Source organism: Larimichthys crocea, chromosome XXII (genome assembly GCF_000972845.2).
Source record: "Larimichthys crocea isolate SSNF chromosome XXII, L_crocea_2.0, whole genome shotgun sequence".
Taxonomy (NCBI): domain Eukaryota; kingdom Metazoa; phylum Chordata; class Actinopteri; family Sciaenidae; genus Larimichthys; species Larimichthys crocea.
The window spans coordinates 13,246,216-13,264,968 of record NC_040032.1 but is presented as its reverse complement, the minus strand read 5'-3'; the positions used below and the strand labels follow the sequence as shown (position 1 = coordinate 13,264,968).

At 44.4% G+C, this 18,753-nt stretch overlaps 1 protein-coding gene across 1 annotated transcript in view; it reads left to right on the top strand.

Annotated features, from left to right (window-relative positions):
• Positions 1–18,753, top strand: part of med13a (mediator complex subunit 13a) — a 66,230-nt gene that overhangs the window by 17,568 nt on the left and 29,909 nt on the right. The window contains exons 3-4 of the mRNA XM_010748994.3: positions 1,488–1,656; positions 17,539–17,684. Of these exons, the coding sequence (XP_010747296.1) occupies positions 1,488–1,656; positions 17,539–17,684 (315 nt within the window). The remainder of the gene's footprint in view (positions 1–1,487; positions 1,657–17,538; positions 17,685–18,753) is intronic.

Here is an 18,753-nt window from a genome sequence, read left to right as displayed (position 1 = left end):
CAGTCTCGTTTTGGTTCTGTTAGCCATATGAAACCAAAAAAAAAAAAAACGAGCTCTGTTACATCCTAATCACGGTCTAACTCTTTGCAGGTGTTGAACAGAAACTCAGAAGTGCAAATTCTACCCGAAAGTGTTGCCAGTGTGTCAGCTGCGTTTTGTTACTAACCGAACCATACTGATTTGTTTACCCCAGCATGTATAACGACACAAAGCGAGCTACATCAAACATGTCATCTCGTTTGCGACGGCGTCGCCCGAGTATATGCATTTGCCGGGAAGGAGGCTGAAACAGTCTGAGGGTACTAAGTCCTTTTCCCCTCCCGTCGGGTTCAAGCAGCGACTCGCTAAAACGGCAACAATGACAGTGGGAGAGACGTTACTCATAGTGTTTATCACAGCAGATATGTCGCCGTAATCAATTCCTGCAGAAGACATTTATGCATGTGCTTATGCGCCGTCTGATCAAAGTGTGCGGGCCACAGTTTTAATGTTCCTAGATTTGCACATGGCTAATGCCTGTTGTTCAGTTTCCACACGACTCGTTTATGTTTTGCTGCAAATGAAGAGAAATCAAATCTTGGTTTTTCCCGCTGTACCGAAAACAAAACCACTACTATTGAACTGTGACCATGTCTACCGTTACAAACCTAAACCTCACCCTGTGTGTGTGTGTGTGTGTGTGGCGGAGAAGCAGAAAGCACCTGAAACCTTCACAGGATAAAAGCAGGTTTCTAACTTAACCTCTCTCTGTCTCAGTTTAGCATCTCCTCTCTGCAGAACGATTTTCAGATACGACCGACTATTTTGCATCGCAGGAAACGTGCAATTTCTGCATGAAGGTGTCCAGCTTGAACCGACGCGTCCGTCACACTTAATCAGAGTAACCGCTTCTCCCTCAGCGAGCGTTCTTAACAACGTCTCGGTTTCCTGTGTGTTTTGATTTAGAAGTACAGTTGCTCACAGCCACGTCCCACGTTTCTGCGGAGTTTGTCAAACTGGAATTGCAAGGTGTTTTCATGACGTGATCCATAGGACTGAATTCTCATCGTGTGTGTTTAGTCAATGTGAAACTGTTCCGAGTTGACACCTGCAACAGCGTATACAAATGAATGGTGGAACATCAGTTCCCTTTGACCTGCTCATGACAGTATGTTGATGAGTCACACTGTAATTTAAACGAATATTTTTGACTTAAAAGCTCGATATTCGTGATACACGGGACTGTGACAACATGTTTTCTATGACAGTTGGCGCTCCCATGCTTAACCTTGTAAACACTGATGCATATGCCCGAGTGACTGTGCCATCTGAAGTGTAAGGTGGCTTTATGCCATGCTTTTTTTTTCCTACCAACTTACAGCAGTGACACGCACCGTTCTCACTGCAATTGTAAATGGAGATTTTGTGCCGGTGATTGGCATTGTTTACCCTGCATAGTTTCCACTCTCTTCTCACTTTTTTTGTTTTTGTTTTTCTCCTTTCCTCAGCCGAGGATGACGGGCTCTGGGAGAACGGCCTTTCCTACGAATGTCGCACGCTGCTGTTCAAAGCCATCCACAACTTGCTGGAGCGCTGCCTCATGAATCGCAGCTTCGTTCGCATCGGCAAGTGGTTTGTCAAGCCCTACGAGAAGGATGAGAAGCCCATCAACAAGAGGTACGTCCTGCACCGCTCGTTCTGCTGAGTTTCTTATCCGCGTCGTGTCTGGTTTATGGCACCGCTCGGCGCAATGCACCTGCAACCTGGAAATGGTACTTTCTTGCCCTTTTTTAGACATGTTATATCTCTTGTTGTTAGGCTGCGGTATGGTCTGATCCGGCAGACACAGGGTTAGGGGTTCTGTTCCCACTGGGCAGCGCTTGATGCTTGGACAGAGGCGGATTTTAAATAGCATATATATAGTACCAGGGATTTCCTACTCCATATTTTATTTGGCACTGGTCTCGATTTGATTATCTTATGATACTCAGTCCAATACAATATTTATTTTAACAGATTTTCTTTATGATTCATGGACGGTACACGCTGAGCTCAGAGTGAGGATGTATAAAAATGTGTAAAACAAAATAGTGAGCATGTTTTCAAACTGCTGCTTCATTCAACATGCTGCTTCACAGTGATTCCCAATCTCCAGAATCAACAAAATACTGAAGTTCAGCCCGAGTATAGATGCGTAGCTAAATTATATGCAAAGTGACGACTTGTTTATGAACCCTGAGCTGCTCAGCTTGCTCGCACATCACCATATTATTAGCTGGGTTGAAACTGCTGGCTTCTGTTTGTTTATTTTGTGTGTGTGCCCCACGGTTGACGTGCGGGTCGCTCGCTCGCAGGTTGCGTTGCCGTTAGTTTTCTTTTTTTTTTAATGGAGAGCAATTGGGCACTTTTGACAGCTGCTGTACCCAAGGCAAACAAACAAACAAAAACAAAAGGACTGTAAATGGATCGGGCTTCATTTAACATTATTGATGCATGAACAGTCTCGCTCTCTGGATATCACTGCGTTGTGCACTACATTACAATTGTGATACGAGAGTTTTAAAAAAGACTGAAAGAGGTGCTGTTGTGCCAGAGTGCCAGCACTCTCTGTCTCCTCTCTCTCTCTCTCTGTCTTTCTCTTTCTCTTCTCGCCGCTCTGAGTGTGTTTGTGTACAACTGAGACATGCTCCACCTCCTCTTTGCTTTATCTGCTGAGCTGGATTTCTTGCTCTTGGTGTCTGGGTTTATTGATAAGAGATGGAGACGCGGGGTAGTGAGGAGAAAATGACCGCAACAGTTTTTTGCACCCCCTCACCTACTCCCTGACTCTTGCTGCCTCATGCAGCTGTTGCTCGACGGCTCAAATGCAGGTTTTTAATCTTGATTTTTAGTTTTTGAAATCATAATTGTATCGCGAGGTGTGACAGATCGCATGATCGCACGTGCAGCTGTATATTGCGTGTGTCAGTGTGTTATTGTTTCTGGAGTTGTCCTGGTGTTGTTGCCAGATTTCCCATTCAGGTGACCACAGGGGCCATGCAGTGACATAATCTTGTGTGACCACAGACACGTGTGTGTGTGTGTGTGTGTGTGTGTGTGTGTGTTTTTTGTATTTGTTTTCAGGCCAGTCGCTCTGTCCTGGATGGAAATGGCCAGAACTGTGCTACCTGCTGTTAGCCTGTCTTTATTATCGCCACAGTGTGTGCTGTCAGATCAGAGTTGCCAGGATCGTTCAGGGGGCCGTGCATCTGCGGACAATAACTCTTTATCTCTCAGGACAAGTATGATAGATTTTCACTTAACCCCGGGAGAATAATGGACAAAATATTACAGAAGAACAAGCCACTTCTTCTTTTTAAGCTATATTCATGGCTTGTTTTTTTAGCTCTATTGCCTCATTACCCAGTACACTGATCACAGAGGGCCCCAGTCAAGGGAGGAAAAAAACAAAACAATGGTCTTTTCCTCTGCTCTGGAATTCACAGGCCACCCTCTGTCTGTGTGTCTGGTTCTCTCTCTCTCTCTCTCTGTACTCCCTCTCCCCTTCCCTCCATCCCCCTCTGCTGTCACGGCGCAGACTGGGCAGGTTATAAATAGTGGTGCAACCACCCTGAATCTTAGTTGTCGTCAAGGATGTTTGTCCTCTCCCTTTGGTGTGTTCCGCTGTGCTACAGCCACGCTGGGATTTCGACAAACAAAGCACCACAGAACTGTGACGGAAATTTACTAGACCCCCTTTTGTGTGTGTTGTTTTTTTGTGTGTGTTGTTTTTTGATGTCGCTACTGCGCCCAGACCAGCTGGTCTGACAGTGAAACATTTCCCGAGCTGTTATTGATGCAGGGCCGTCGTGTTTTGTTATTAAATGGCTCAAGTAATGTTGGTTTTCATCTCGTGCTCTCTTATGCTTGCATTTTATCCAGAGCCTCCCCTACCTTCGATGTGTCTCGTCACCATGGAGATGCCTAAGTTTGTTTCCACCAGTACTGCCATAGAGAACTTCGTGTTCATCCCTAGGGGAGCCTTTGTCCTCATGGGTGGTCACGACGGTACCTTTTTTATGTCAGCGCTCGGATATTACATGATTCTCGGTGACTCGCTGGCTCTGTGGGAGATGTGATTGAAAAGTTCCGGGGAATTCCCGCTCTTATTGTTCTATGAAATGTGTACTCAGCTGTACATTGTTTCACACCTGTCATTCTTAGATACCTTTTCCTTCCTTCCTTCCTAAACAGAAATCCTAAATCGATTATGTGTTTGCTAACACCTCTGCTCATCTGTCTCCTCTTAAGCATCTCGTTCACCTTTCATCGACACGCATGAGTTCGTATCGCCTCTTATTCTATATCCCAACTGGATTTGCAGCAAAGAAAGTCAATTTGTATGATGACATTGTTTTCTTCTCTAGGGTCATAGTCAAACAAACACAACACACTTTACCTATCAACAGGATTTCCATCATTATATCTCTGATAAATCAAAAATGTTGAATCTCCCAAAGTTCAGTTTAGGCCTGAGTGGTTGTTTCGATGTTTGTTGGAAGAGTCGGCTGCAACTGTTTCGTTAGACGTGGCTGTAAATCTGCAACTGATGATTATTTTCTTGATCAGTTGTTTCGTGTATAAACTGTCAGAAAGTAGTGAAAGATATCTTAAAATTTCCCACAGCTCAAGGTCAATATTTTTTCATATTTTGATGCGCTTGTTTTATTCATCAAAGTGTCAAAAAAATCATGTTCAGTTTGCCGCACGGTTTAAATAAGAGAAACAACATCTGAGAAGCTGGAACCAGCAAATTTTGCTTAAAACGGTTAATTTATTAAAGAGCTACAATGATTTATTGATTCATCGATTAGTCAGTTGACCCTAATAAAATCATCTGTGGCTATTTTGAAAACTCCATCCAACATTTTCTTGTTAAAGCTTCTCAAATGTGAAAGTTTGCTGCTCTTCCTTGTCTTAAAATAATAGTTAATTTAATAATTTTGCAGTTACTTTCCATTTATTGGAAGAGAAAATTCCAAAAATAATAGTTAGCCGCAGCCGTAATCGATTATCAGAATAGTTGCTGATTAATTTTCTGTCAAACTAATTTATGCATCTGTGTGTGAACGCACAGTTGAGGCTCGTCATTATCAGTCATCAGCTATTTGACTTTTAGCAATAAAAGATGTTGACTGCAGTCAAATCACTGGCTGATCATCAGAAAGCCCCTCTGCAGCATCCAAAGTCTCCAGTTGGTGGAGGCTGTGGCCAGCTGACAGTGTTCATAACCTCAACCCCAGACCTCAGCCTGTGTTGAAATGCTTACATCATCTCTCCTCCTCTCTCTCGCTCTCCCCTCTTCTCTCCCCCCTCCTCCTCCTTTTGCATTTTAGCCTGATGCTCGTGTGTGTGTGTGTGTGTGTGTGTGTGTGTGTGTGTGTGTGGTAAGCAGCAAACTGAATTTTCAGATTTTTTGACAATCATTACGTCTATTAGTGCCTCCAGTTCCTCCTACTGCCCTCATATTAAGCCATCAAGGAATTAGTCATGTGTGTTTTTTTTTTTTTTTTGGCATTTTATGAGCATGCAAGAAAAAGAAATGTCAAGATAAATGCTAAAAGAAAGATTATTGGAACAGTTTCCTTGGTGCACGTTGATTGGTTGGAGCCTTTTGTCTTTCCCGTGAACTGCGAATGCAGCAGTACGTGTTGATACAGCTGACAGTAATTCCCTTTGTCTGGAGTGCATGCGGCTCCCAAGTTGTGCAGCCTGGTTGTTTCTGTGAATCTTATGCTGCTAGGTAGACTGGCTTCAGGAAACAGAGAGAGTGAGAGCGGGAGAGAGAACACAAGGGAGGGAGGGAGGGAGGGAGTGGAGGGAACGAGCAAGGGAGAGCTCCTCTTGGTTGTCATGGCAGCAGGGAAATGCACCATGGGATCGTGTGTTTCCAAGGTGAAGCGGGATGCTCGTGCTCCATTGGTCAGCTTAAGGCAGACTAACTCGTTGACTTGCTCCTAATTGGCTGCATTACCGAAATTCGGAGCAACATTAAATCCAGCCTGCTTTGATGATTCAATTTGATCGGGGACAAAAAGGGGATGCCGTTCCTTTTTTTTTTTTTTTCCACCTTGCTTGATATGCACTGTGTGATGAAAGCAACGTTCATAAGATCTACGGCGTTCTCCAACTGTGCCGCAATCAGGAGAGCGTTGGATTACTACTCCGCTGTGTTTTAAATGTGTGGTCTGTTGTGCATTTAGTAGTTTGTTGTCTGACTAAAAGCATCATTAACAAATCAAGCTGTTATGAAACGAGGCCAGCGTGCATCAGCTTATATTACAGGAGTGAACCGCAACGAGTGGTCGCAAAAGCACAGTCACACAATAACACACACATGCGACTGGCCCCCGCGCTCATGTTATGCAGCCGAGCACATTCTTCCCCCTCTGTTGTTTTCGGCCCCGTTTGTTGGGAGGTGGGAACGTGTGAGTCCTGGTGCGCTGTGGCAGGCGGAAGCAGAGAGCAGCACTCTGTTAAGTAGGACAGTGCAGGATAAAGGGCCACTGCCTCCAGTCTGGGGCTAAAGCGCTAAATTTATCCCCTCCCTGCTCCCAGCACAACACAAACACACACACACAGGGAGACGGGCACACAAACATGCTCGTCAACAATTGGCATGCGAGCCGGTCCGCACCGGCGGCAGTGGAGGAGCTGGCACACACACACACACACACGAGCTCTTCATGAGACTCGAGAAATGCAGCCAGAGTATCGCATGTACGCCACATATGCAATAACGCTGCTGATGTAGACGTGCAGGACAACTCAGCAGCTCTTCTAAGTAACCCCCCCTCCTCGCTCGACCCTCTACCCCCTGGGCTTCCCTATACTTCATCGGTCTCTCTAGCAACAGGAACTCCAGGGAGACTGGGCTGTGGGACCATGTGACCCGGCGCTCTGGATATATCATGTTGCTGGAGAGATCCTGTCCAGAAGATAAATATGGCTCTTAAAGGAAAATACCAGTGTTTTTCACTGGTATGGGCCATTTCCTTAATTGCTGCACAATTATACATTATTAATAGTCCATTTCCCATTGCTTTACTTCAGTGTTACGATTTAAAGCAAAGCCTTTCGCCTCACTGACCTCACAAGGACCCCTCAATTTGCAGCAACCTGTTTTAATATATCCGTTTTAACCATACACCACGTTTTGAGCTGCGCGTCAGCCTCAAGGCAAACCGTATTATTTATGCAGACTGCACTGGTTAAAACAATATTTATCCATGAAGTTATCGCCCCGATGGAAATAAGTAAAGCTTTGTCTCCTCATGTGGATGGATTATGGCTTTTTTTATTATTGTAGTGAACAGGTTTCAGCAAGTGAGTCAGAGCGCTGATATTGAGAAGCCAGCGTGACTTTGATGAACACATTTCATGACTCTGTGTGCACGGTGAATAATATGCTCACGTTTCAATTAGTATGAAGTAACAAGAGACCCATCAGTAAACCCATAGCACCTTATTTTAAGATTTACAAACAATTTCCGCTCCTGAATGCCTTCCTCATTGCTTCTAATGCCAGCTAGAGGCCCTGAAAGAGAGAATTTATCTCTCATTATTAAAGTTAACCGGCGTCATTGTCTTTTTTTTTGTGTTGTGGCGCAGAGGAAACCCATATTTGTGTCAGCTGTGGAATCCAAGGATAGCGGCGGGGACGAGCCCTCACTTTTTCACGGGAGGGAATCCTGTGTCCTTACATTTCCTCTGCTCCCTCTCTCGGCTCCTCTGTTCTTCGCACACTCTCGCGCCTCCTCGGGGCTTGCTGTACCTCGCATTCCTCCCATTCCTCCCACTTTCCCATGTGACCAGAGGCGGTGGCAGAGTACGGGGCCAAGCAAAAGGTCTAAAGTAGTCGTCATAGTTAATCTGTCGGGCGTCACCCCCCCCTCCGTCCTCCTTTTCCCTCTATGTCCTTTTCCAAGTAACTCTGATTCCTGTGGTTCTGTCTTTTTAATCCAGAGGTTCAGACAGATGGCAACGTTTAAAGCTTAATCCCTTATACTGTGTTGGGCCTTTCACCTCATTTGTGTACACGATAAGGTGTCTGCATTGTAGACTGAAATGTCAAAAGATTTACAGGAATCTCACCACGGGGCACGGCAGACTCCAGAGACACCTTGAAATGAAGTTACTCCAAACACAGTCACAGAGAAATGTAGGTTTTGAATTCATTGCATAGGCTAACTCAAAGATCCTTAGGTTAAGTAACACCTGAGGGTTGCAGAATACGTAATCCTTACATCTTTGTTTCTTCTCGGCGAACACGGTGCAGCCATCAGCTGAAGCAGCTCCTAGTTCATCCTCTTTTGTTAAAGCTCCACTGGTTTTAACATGTGCTTTATTTTCAGCGTTCGTAAGTCGTATCTTTCTTTTTTAAACGTTCCCTGTTGGAATACAACTCTGTACTTTCCAGCTGCTCAGCTGAGTTGAGGTCTGTAATCTATTACACGTATCCGGTTTCGTTAATCGAACCAGACAGCTCGATACAAAAATACTGCTGGTGGTTGTTCTGATGTGCTGCTGACTGTGCACTTTTTTTCTTTTGAATCGGTTACCTCCCTGCCACACACTTGTTTCAACACTCTCTTTTTATGCCCAGCATTATTTGATTATTGTTGCATGTTTTTTTCCCAAAGCTTCAACATGCAAGCTTGCACTATCCTGGCATGCACGGACCATAAAGAACCGCTTGTTCCCGCACAAAGAGAAGGCGACCCTTGGATTTCATTAAAAAAACGTCTCTTTCTGATTAGTCAGTGCCAGCTGATTTATTTGGAAAAACCACACATGGTGTTCTCCGCGGGAATTAATGTCGCAAGATATCGTTGTGTCTTATTTTCCCGTAATTTGACAAACTCTGGGGAAATGAGTGTTATTTAAATGTAGAAAATGTGAAGATTGTGAAGGTGCACATGCGTCATGGGCTGCTAACGTGATACTTTAGTCTAATTTCACTACACAGTCATCAAACCCACAACCTTTTGCCACAGTGTTTAGTTACATTTCCATATGAATGTGTCACAGCTGAAACTTAAACCACGGTAACTACAGTGTAACACACGATTTCCACCAAAGCGCTTCAGCTCATTTAAAAAAGGCAAAAGGCCCTTGCCTTTTTGTGGGTTAACTGCAGAAGCCCGGCTTTAATCCAGGATGAGGCGGACTAATTGGCCATGGCTCTGGGTGATGAACCCTTTATTATTACAACTGCACAACTCATATTACCAACAGCACGATGACCTAATGACTTAATGTGAGCGTGGCTTAAAACAGGCTTAAGTTTCCACCCTTTCTACGCACTGCCGCGACTCAATTATAGGACGCCGTATGCTGCGCAGTTTACAGAACAAGGGTGTGTGCAAGTGTGCGTTCTTTTGTGAGAGGAGTGCACGGTTTGACAATTAAATGCATATCACACTGCAGCGATAAACTAAGTGTCTCTTTCACAAGAAGGAACAGATGTCGCATCAAGATGCAGTTGCAAAGTGATTATGTGAACATGGTAATGAGCGTAATTGCTGAAATATTTCTTCTTTCTTCTTCAGAAGAGCAAAGGTATCTGGCTCAGATTGAGACAGTTTGCTTTTTAGCTGACAGCAGGTGTATTAGAGGAACCCTGGGGTATGCATGCATGCGTCTGTGTGTGTGTGTGTGTGTGTGTGTGTATTGGAGTGTGATATAGTCTGAACAGGGAGAGAGCCTGACTTGTTGTCAGGGTTATGTCACTATTATCTTTAGTCGGCTCCCGCCGTATCTGCATGTGTGGCCACGATAGACTTGAAGAGGATCGGATTTCTCTTTTTTTTTTTTTGTAGACTTGTCGCTCTCTCTCTTTCTCTTTTTCCTTCCAAGTTTAATCTGACATATATAAAGAGGCTCCCCCCCCCCCCCCTCTCCCTCCTCACTTCCCTCTCCATTTGTGGCAGAGGGAATTCAGTTCAAAGTAATAGAGCCCTGAGTGCGTGTAAGTGAATGCGCCGGCCTTAAGAGTTTCACTTTAGTGTTTTCTCTAGCACCTATTCTCCCGTGTGAACTGTGTGCTAAAGCTGGCGTCGGTGCCTCTCTCAGGGCTCTTGTGTGTTTGTGTGCTTATGTTACTTTGGCAGCAGACAGTGCTGTTGTTTCCCAGTGGTCAGGTGGCTAGACAGTAGGGAGGATTATATCAGCCTGGAAATGTGTCCTCTGATTCAGTGCTGTTTACCACCTTCATTCTTTTTTTTTAGCTTTTACCGTTGAACAAAATGCCGTCTTGTCATTTCATCTATGGAAATATGTACCCTCCGTAAACATCGGCATGTTTCTTGTACCATGGAATATTCTGCTGATGGGGAAATTATGTAAACAATGTTGCAAAAATAAACGACGTCCTATCTCTTTGGAAGAAACAGGCTTTAATAACCAACCGCGGTTTCTTGGCAAGCCTCCGCCGTGTCACCGTCCCGTAGTCAAAACAGTTCATCCTTGTTCACGAGGCGGCCCAGGTTTTTGTTATTGTGAGCTCTAATCCCACAAACATTGTTTAATAATGTTGTGCCAGAAACTGTCCCCCCCATGCCAGAACGCCGTGTCACCGCAAGCAGCTCACGACCAGTAAAAACATGTTTACATGTCCCCCGGATCATAACAACAAGCTGCTAGAAATGGCAGATATCCACGTACGAGACAAAGCAGAGGTGTGACTGCTGTATCCATTAATGCAAAATGACCAGAGATGGGAGGATGACTCTTCCTAGCAGTTAGGGACACTTGCTGCTGCTGCTGCTGTTGTTGTGCTGAGGAAGTGTACATCAGCTAAACGGAAGCTCGGTTCTTAGAGCATGGCCAGCCAAGCCCAACAAACATCTGTGGAATGTCACAGCTCTGCAGCCTCCTTCCCCCCCTCTCTCTATCTTCATATTTTTCCTTCAGACTGTCCTTTTAAACTTCAGGCTCTGCGGCTTCCATTTGACTTCTTGATTTATCTTAAATCAAGCTTCAGATTGCCTTTCTAAGTGTGTGTGTGGGCACTCATCCGATGCCTGAAAAGAAAAGCATGCCGCTCTCCAGCAGGAATGCGTGTCAGTAATGAACGGTCAATGACAAACTTTCTGTCATCCTTTCTGCTTAACGCTGATTAGCTAAAGGATCCCCAATGATTTGCAGATTTGCGGCACGCTCGTGTTGGCTAACATTATCTAAAGAAGAGAGGGGCCGACATGTTTTTACGCTGACAGGAGCGGGGAAATAAACCTCGATGTAAATGCCACTAATGCATGACAGTTTTGGCAGGAACATCATAATCCTGTGATACAAAAATTATAGTGCACATTAATTCATCGCAGCTCAGACAGTAAATGAATAAAGTGGGATGCTCTGTCCCTGTAGGTTTACATGGGCAACTGCTTTTTGCTGCCATTCGCTGTGTAAAAAAACAAAAATAAAACAAGCCACAAATGAATCTGCTGGCAAGCCTCGGCACAGATAACTCACAGAAGATAATGAGATGGTGTTTGCTCGCGGAGTCATTGTTTTATTCAGAAAGAACAATTTGCTTTCTTTCCATCATCGCAGTTGCCCACCAGTTGTCAGAGAGTAAAAAAAAAACAAACAGCGATAAACAAAGGTTTTCAGCAGATGAGACATAATTTCTTACAAGAAGGAAAGTTTGAATCAGCAGAACTTGATTGTTTGAAGCCAGATCAGAAATTTAAATTGAGTTGGTTAATTGATTAGTTAAACTACAGTAAAACAGTTTTGATTCTGCAATGTTTCAAACTCTATTGCCAAATATTCTTGCTGCTTTTCTCTGTTTTACATAATTGTGTACCCTTTTTTTTTGAGTTTTGAAGATGTGCCGCTGCCGTCTGAGCTAATCGTGGTCATTCTACTCAATCTTTGAAACCCCACCGGTCAGAGAATACGCGACTGTTCTATCTTTGACGGACGCTGCGAGCTGCCCGGAGGTCGGACACAGAAACGGCACAGAGAATCCGGTTGAATTTCAAAATAAAACACCCGTGCAAACTGCCGGGCGTTAAAAAATGTGACACAAACAAGCTCGGTGGAGTTTTGGCATAAGTTTGGTCCCTGAGGAATAATTCAAGTTTTTGTGAAAATAATTGAATCACTAGTAAGTATGAGGAGCAAGAGCAGCAGAATATAGCATCCATCACAAGCGAGAAATGTTTGAGTAAACTAAAGAGCAGCTTCGTTCTGCTTCTGTGTGTTGCTCGGTGCAGGTACAGCGAATAAGCTCTCGCAAAACAAAACAAAATGTGATGGTGAAATGGCCAATCTTGTTTGTGCGCCACTCAGCAGACTATCTGCGTGACACTGATGGAGGCTGTCAGCCCCACTCAGCTCCCTCCCATGCCGCCGCACAGGTCGCCGCTGGCCCTTCGGCACCTCATTTCCATTGCATGCCAGCTGAAGGCAAATGTTGCCCACCTGCCCTCCTTTTGTCTACAGCCCCCCGCTTCAAATCCTCACTAGACTACATTATTGTCTCCCTACCGAGCCAAAGGCCAGCGGTCATTTGCATCTGAGAGGTGAAGCTGGGAGTGCCTCGGTGGACAATCACAGAGCGTCGTGTGAAGGGAGTGTGCGCTGTGTGTGGCTTTCGGCGGCGGTGAGGAGAGCATATCAGAAGAGCAGCCCGGTCTATTTGCTAGTTAATAGATGAAGAGCGGAGGAGAAGGAGAGTGGGAGGAAAGGTGTAGACAGAGGGAGAAAAGATGATTAAAAGATCTCGTGGCTTTTTGTCAGGCTACGACGGCAAACCCTCCCTCTCTCTACTTCACGTTCTATCTCGACATGACTGAGAGAGAGAGAGATGGAGATGAAAAATCAAATCCCACACATTCAGCTAATAAACATGCGATTCTGACAAGTAGCCAGGCCGTTAAACTCAGTGTTTAACCGAGCTGCGTCTCATATTTTCTCTCCCATTGTTAAAAATGATGCATTTAATTCCTTTAATGAACGAGCAAACAAGTGAGATGAAAAATATTTATTCCTTTAAAGACGGATTTCTGTGTCCATTAGCTCATGCACGGAGTGCTGCTTGACAGGTGGTGTTTTAATCACATTCATGCAGTTTTTTGTTTTTCATTTTCTCTGTGGCACTCAACACTGGCCTTGGATTTTGGCCTTATTATTATTATTTTTTATTTTTTACAAGTACAAGCAGCAGTATCTCGCTAAAGGGGGGATGACTTTCTAAAATCCCAGAGAACCCGAGTCTTGAGGCAGGTTTGACAAACTTTAACAGACAGTCAAAGAGTAAGGACCCCTCGGGGGCTTCCTGGAGACCCTTAGGCAAAGTAAGAAATGTTTTTTAAATGAAGACATAATTTCATTACTTTTTTATTTTTTAATTTGCAGTTGAGACACTTCTGTCCTTTCAGGAATTCGCCGGCGAGACACAGACCGCCCGTCAGAAGCGCAGTTGTTCCTACACTCGAACACGTTAAGCAAACGAGATATAATGTGTTAAGCAGAGAGTTTTAGAGGTGCTGCCTGGTGGATTTTGTTACCTGTAGACCGAGCCAGACAAGCTGTATCCCCTCCTCCCCGTTTTCAGTTTTTATGCCAAGCTACGCCAACTGGCTGCTCGCTGTAGCTTCATGTTTACTGTACAGACACGAGGGTGGTATCCATCTTCTCATCTACCTCTCAGCGAGGAGGCGAACAAGCATATTTTTTCCAAAGTGTTATCTATCCTTATCGACACAACAAGGAATTTACTACAAAATGATCACCATAATAAAAAGTGTACCTTTTTTTTTTAATGCTCTGTTAATCAAAACCTGCCTATGATGATAGAAAAATGCTTGTTAAATAAGTGTTTTGGCTTCCTCGTGCCTACTTTTGGACCTGCTCACCTAATCTCAGCTACCACATACACACTTTCCCAGCATGCTTACCAGCTGTTGTTTGCCGGTGTATGTGTGGCCCACATGCTGAGGTGTGTGCGTGTGTGTGTTGTGGATGTTTGCAGAAGTATCGAATCTGGCACGACGCTGCATGTTGGTGTGTGTGTGTGTCACGTGCCGGCGTGTGGACAGGACAGCGGACACTCTCTGTGCTGTTGTTGTTTTTGTTGATGTTTAGCTGTTTACTCGGGGCCAAGTGCTAACCAAGCACCTGTCGATATTTGAGTCACCCCCTCTGCTGCGCAGTCTTCGAAGCCTTCGGGTCGGGTCAATAGTGTATAAAAATAACTTTTTAATGAGGCCGACGTACAGGTTCGCTTCCAGATTTCATGTGATCCGAGGAAAGCAAAAAAACGCCTCGACTGCAAATTTGTTGTTTATATATAAGCAGACGAACTTTGACACATGTAAAGTGATATTTTCACATCTGACAAGTCGTCCTCTAATCACTACTGGACGGTAATGTGATCAGTTGGCATGTGACAATTTTAATGCCAACAGCTGGCATGTCAGATAATCTTCTTAACCTATCAGCTGACGCCGGCGGAGCAATCTGCACAATCACATTTGTAAAGAATTGATTTGAATCTGATGCTGCGTGCGTGTGCGTGCATGCGAGCGAGCGTCGGGTTGTACTTCTTTGTGTTGAGCCACAGATGGCAGCCCTCTACCTCAAGCTTACAAGTGCCCTGCAAAAACACAGATGTGGGTGTGAATGTGTGGTGTCAGGTTTTCTTTGCGCGTGAGAGGAGAACGGTACACTGCAGTCCCGTCTGACGTTTGCAGAACACAACAACACATTCTCGTCTCTACTCTCCGAGTCTCTGTTCCTTCCTTGTGCATCAATACGCAGTATTAGCAGAATGGCCTGTTGGACAGCTCCTACATTCTTGTAATGACAACACGGATAACAATATTCCCATCGCCTGACAGGCTAACTAACAAATCCATCTCCAAAAAACACTCGGCTTTCTCAGTCCAAGTTTGCCTCTGCTTCGAGTATTCAGCTCCATGCTGTGCTAATGAGTAGGACTCACGCCTGGCTGCCATCCTAACCCCGCCCCCACCTTTTTATTTTTCTACTCGCCCATTTCTCACACACCCTCCAGGTGGTTTGATGACATGCCATGGGCCCCGGGCCGGAGGGTGTTTTACACAACACACTCTGCAGACATGTACCGCAGTCAAAGGAGCCTATTGTAATTTACTACTTGAGCCACACTTTTGGAAACAAAGGCGCCTTTTTGCTTTCAGAGTTTAGTTAGTTTGTATGTACAACAGAAAACACACTAAAAACACACATGCGTGGCCTGATTTCTAATGTTCAACTCATATTTGTCTAGAGCGACTTTCCTTCCGTGTATAAACTGAAATAAATATTTGTTTGAACTGGAAACTTGAGCAAATATTGTTCAGTCTTTGTGCTGTATCGTGTATTTGTCATATGCAGATACTGTGTTTCAATCATTGTGTACAAATACAACGTGTTCGGATGGAATAGCCTGTGAATTTTACAGTGCAGACTGTGTGGTTTATGACTTTTATTCAGGCTTATTTTCAGAGTTATTGGATACATTTATTCCCACTGTCCATATTGGTTGTGAAGTGATCCTTGGCTTAATTCAAATTCAAATGTTGAGTTTGGAGGATGGAGGCCAAAGTCCACAGTTCCCGTCCTGTGAAAAAATATATTCAAACGTTTATCTTAGGCTAAAATGAACTTTAGTCTGAGTTGGTGGGTGTTCAGAGTGCAGTGTGTGTTGAAGCAAAGAGGGAAATTTGCACTGAAAAAACTTTAGTGTGCACCCCATGTACAAAGCCCCCCTGCTGCATCTCTCTCTCTCCACACATCTTCCTGTCACTTTCCAGGTGCTACTATCCAATAAAGGTTCAAAGATCACTTAACTTTGGAAGAAAACCTGCTTGATTTGCCAACCTCGTACCAGCGTTTGCCAACCTACAGCGTGCACGGCCGAGTTTTCTGTCTGAATGTCCAGCAGCTCAGTTTGCTGAAGCCTTAGATAAACTTAAGAATTAATTATTTTACAGGGCAAGCATGTGGGTTTTGTCCATCATGACTTTACGCTGGAGATTGCTCCTTGCTCACCGTGAATTGGAGGAATGATTACATCCACCTCTGACTCTGAACCTGTCCTTAAATTTCATGGCAGTAGCAGTCTAATTCTTGAACATGTGCATGTTTTGGCAGTTCTGCCAAGGATATCCAAGTCTCTCTTTCTCTCTCTACCTGCTTCCAGCTGCAGAATATGAATATTCTACATATACATACTGACTATATAAACTAGCACCACCTCATTTTCACAGAGTAAGGTGTAAGATGAATGTCAAGCTCTTGGGGGGCTTAGGGCATCTCGTCACTACGTAGGTGGTATTATCTTCTTGAAGTTCTCCCTCTCTCTCCCTCTCTGCTCCTTCTCTTTAATCCTCTGCAGAGTAGGTGTGCCAGAGAGAGACAGGGAGAGAAGACTGATATTTGCTTAACCAAATCCTCGGAGGAGGCAACCCTCTTTGATCCACTTCCAAATTCGCAGCGTCCTCTTTCATTTGGTCATCCGTCACTTGCGCTGTCTCTCTCTCCTCGCGCTCTCTACGCTTGTGCGTGTTTGTAGTTTAGACGACAGCAGGCCGAGAAGGAGAGAGAGAGAGAGGAAAGCCTGCAGACAATGGTCTGCATTTTTGCTCTGCCCTCTCTCCCCTTCCGTCTGCCTCATCCTCGCTTTCCGTTTCTTCTTCAACTTGTCACTTTTGTTGCGTGCCGTTGAGGTCAGACTGGCAGAGGCAGGCGTTGTTGTAAGCTGAAGAGCTGTTGTGAGCGTGTGTCTGTGTCTGTGAGACAGAGAGAGAGAGAAGGTACTGTTGGAGCTGAGCGTATTGGCTGGAAAAGCCAGGGTTAGTCAGGGCTTGCCCCTTTGTTTTACACACAGTGCTATCCACACTAAACGGATAGAAGCACACACTCGCACACACTCGCACACACATGCCACCTGTGAGCGCCGCTGTCTTCACTTACTTGCCGTCTCTAAACTCAAATTCCCCACCCATATGTGCCGTTCATTTAAAGGGATTACTATTAAACATGACGCCGGGAGGAAGCGTTTCAGATGCTTCATTATTGTCTGTAGCAATATCAGGATATAGCCATCAGAAAAATTCGATACGGGCTTATAATGCATCTTTGTATCACCAGAGGGTGCACGGATTAGTAGCTTCTTCTTTTACTTCCTTTGTATATATATCTCCGGCTTCATCTTTCCTATCAAAAGTCTCTGTCATGTTGAAGCAGAATATGAGTGAGAGGAGAGACAAAAAAAAAAAAGAGAGACAGGCTTTTATAATCATATTTTCTCTCTACTTTTTCACTCCTTGCCAACCCTTCTTTTTCTTTCTGTGTGAAAAGAAAAGGAACATGAACTAGACTATCTGATCTGCTCCCTTTCTCCCCCCCACCACAGCAGTCACTTCTCCACCTTGCACTCTATTGGAGTTATTCATCAAAAGCAGCACTTCTTTTTTCAAAGGTGCATATTAAAGTAGCGAGATCCCAAACGACTCATCTCTCTCTCTTTCTTTCTTTTCACAGCGAGCACCTATCCTGCGCCTTCACTTTCTTCTTGCATGGCGAGAGCAACGTATGCACCAGTGTGGAGATCAACCAGCACCAGCCTGTCTACCATCTGACGGAGGAACACCTCACTCTTGCTCAGCAGGCGTCCAGCCCCTTCCAAGGTGGGTCTCCAAGTCCAAAAAAAAAGTTGAAAAGAGCTGAAACAAGTTGAAGCAAACATGACAGCAGCGAAACACTGCATCCACCGTGAATTATGCATCCCCCCTTTGAGCCGGTTTAGAAATAAATAGCGAGTGTAATGTTGTCTTGATATGTAATTATGTGGCGAGTTTGCCTTGGGACATTATCAAATGTGCTGGTACACATCATACCCACATGTTAACTACAAAAACTGTGATAAACAAATGAGCAGTGCTTGCTATAATGTGTCTTTGATCCTCAAGCCTCACAGTTACGACGAGACACATCGGGTTGAAACATTGCGTGTGACAGATGAACAAACAGAGACAGTATACTACCGCCTTTTCTTTTTTCTTTAACTCTTTGCTCCGAGACTGAACGGCCTGAAATCAGCTGAAGCCCTGTGACATTTGCATGTTTGTACACACACACACACACGCCTGTGCACTGAAGCAGCCGGGCCAGAAGTACTGGTAGTGTTATTGTTTTTACTGGGCTTGGTAACTTTATTCAAAATGTTTGGTCAGCTGAAGAGAAACATTGATATGCAGCATCCTCCTTTGTGATTAAATGTGATAAATCAGCAAAAGATTTATTTATTTTGACGACATGTAGCAACCTAATCATTGAAAATGTACCAAGCTGTGCACAGTCTGACGCGAAATCTGTGTAAAATTGGGAACAAATTTCTTTTTGGCACTATTTATAACATCTGTCTGAGGTTTTAAAACGGTAAAAAACCAGCGGCACATTCTTTGACTTTGCCAAGCTAAATTTCTAAAATAAGAATAATGATGTATTGTTGGCTGAGAGAGAAGTTGTTTCTTTTTTTTTTTAACACTCTAAAGTTGCTAAACTTGTAAAAGTTTGCCTCTGATAGGTTGAATCATAACACCGCGTATCACTGGGACAACGCGAGGAGTCAAAGTCCTCCTTCGTCTCCGACCGATGAAACAAAAGCCAGTGACATGACGTGCCCAATACTAATCAGATCTGGCGTACGTGCTGCAGCTACTTTCACTTTCAGGAAGCCAATTTAACTGCAAAGAA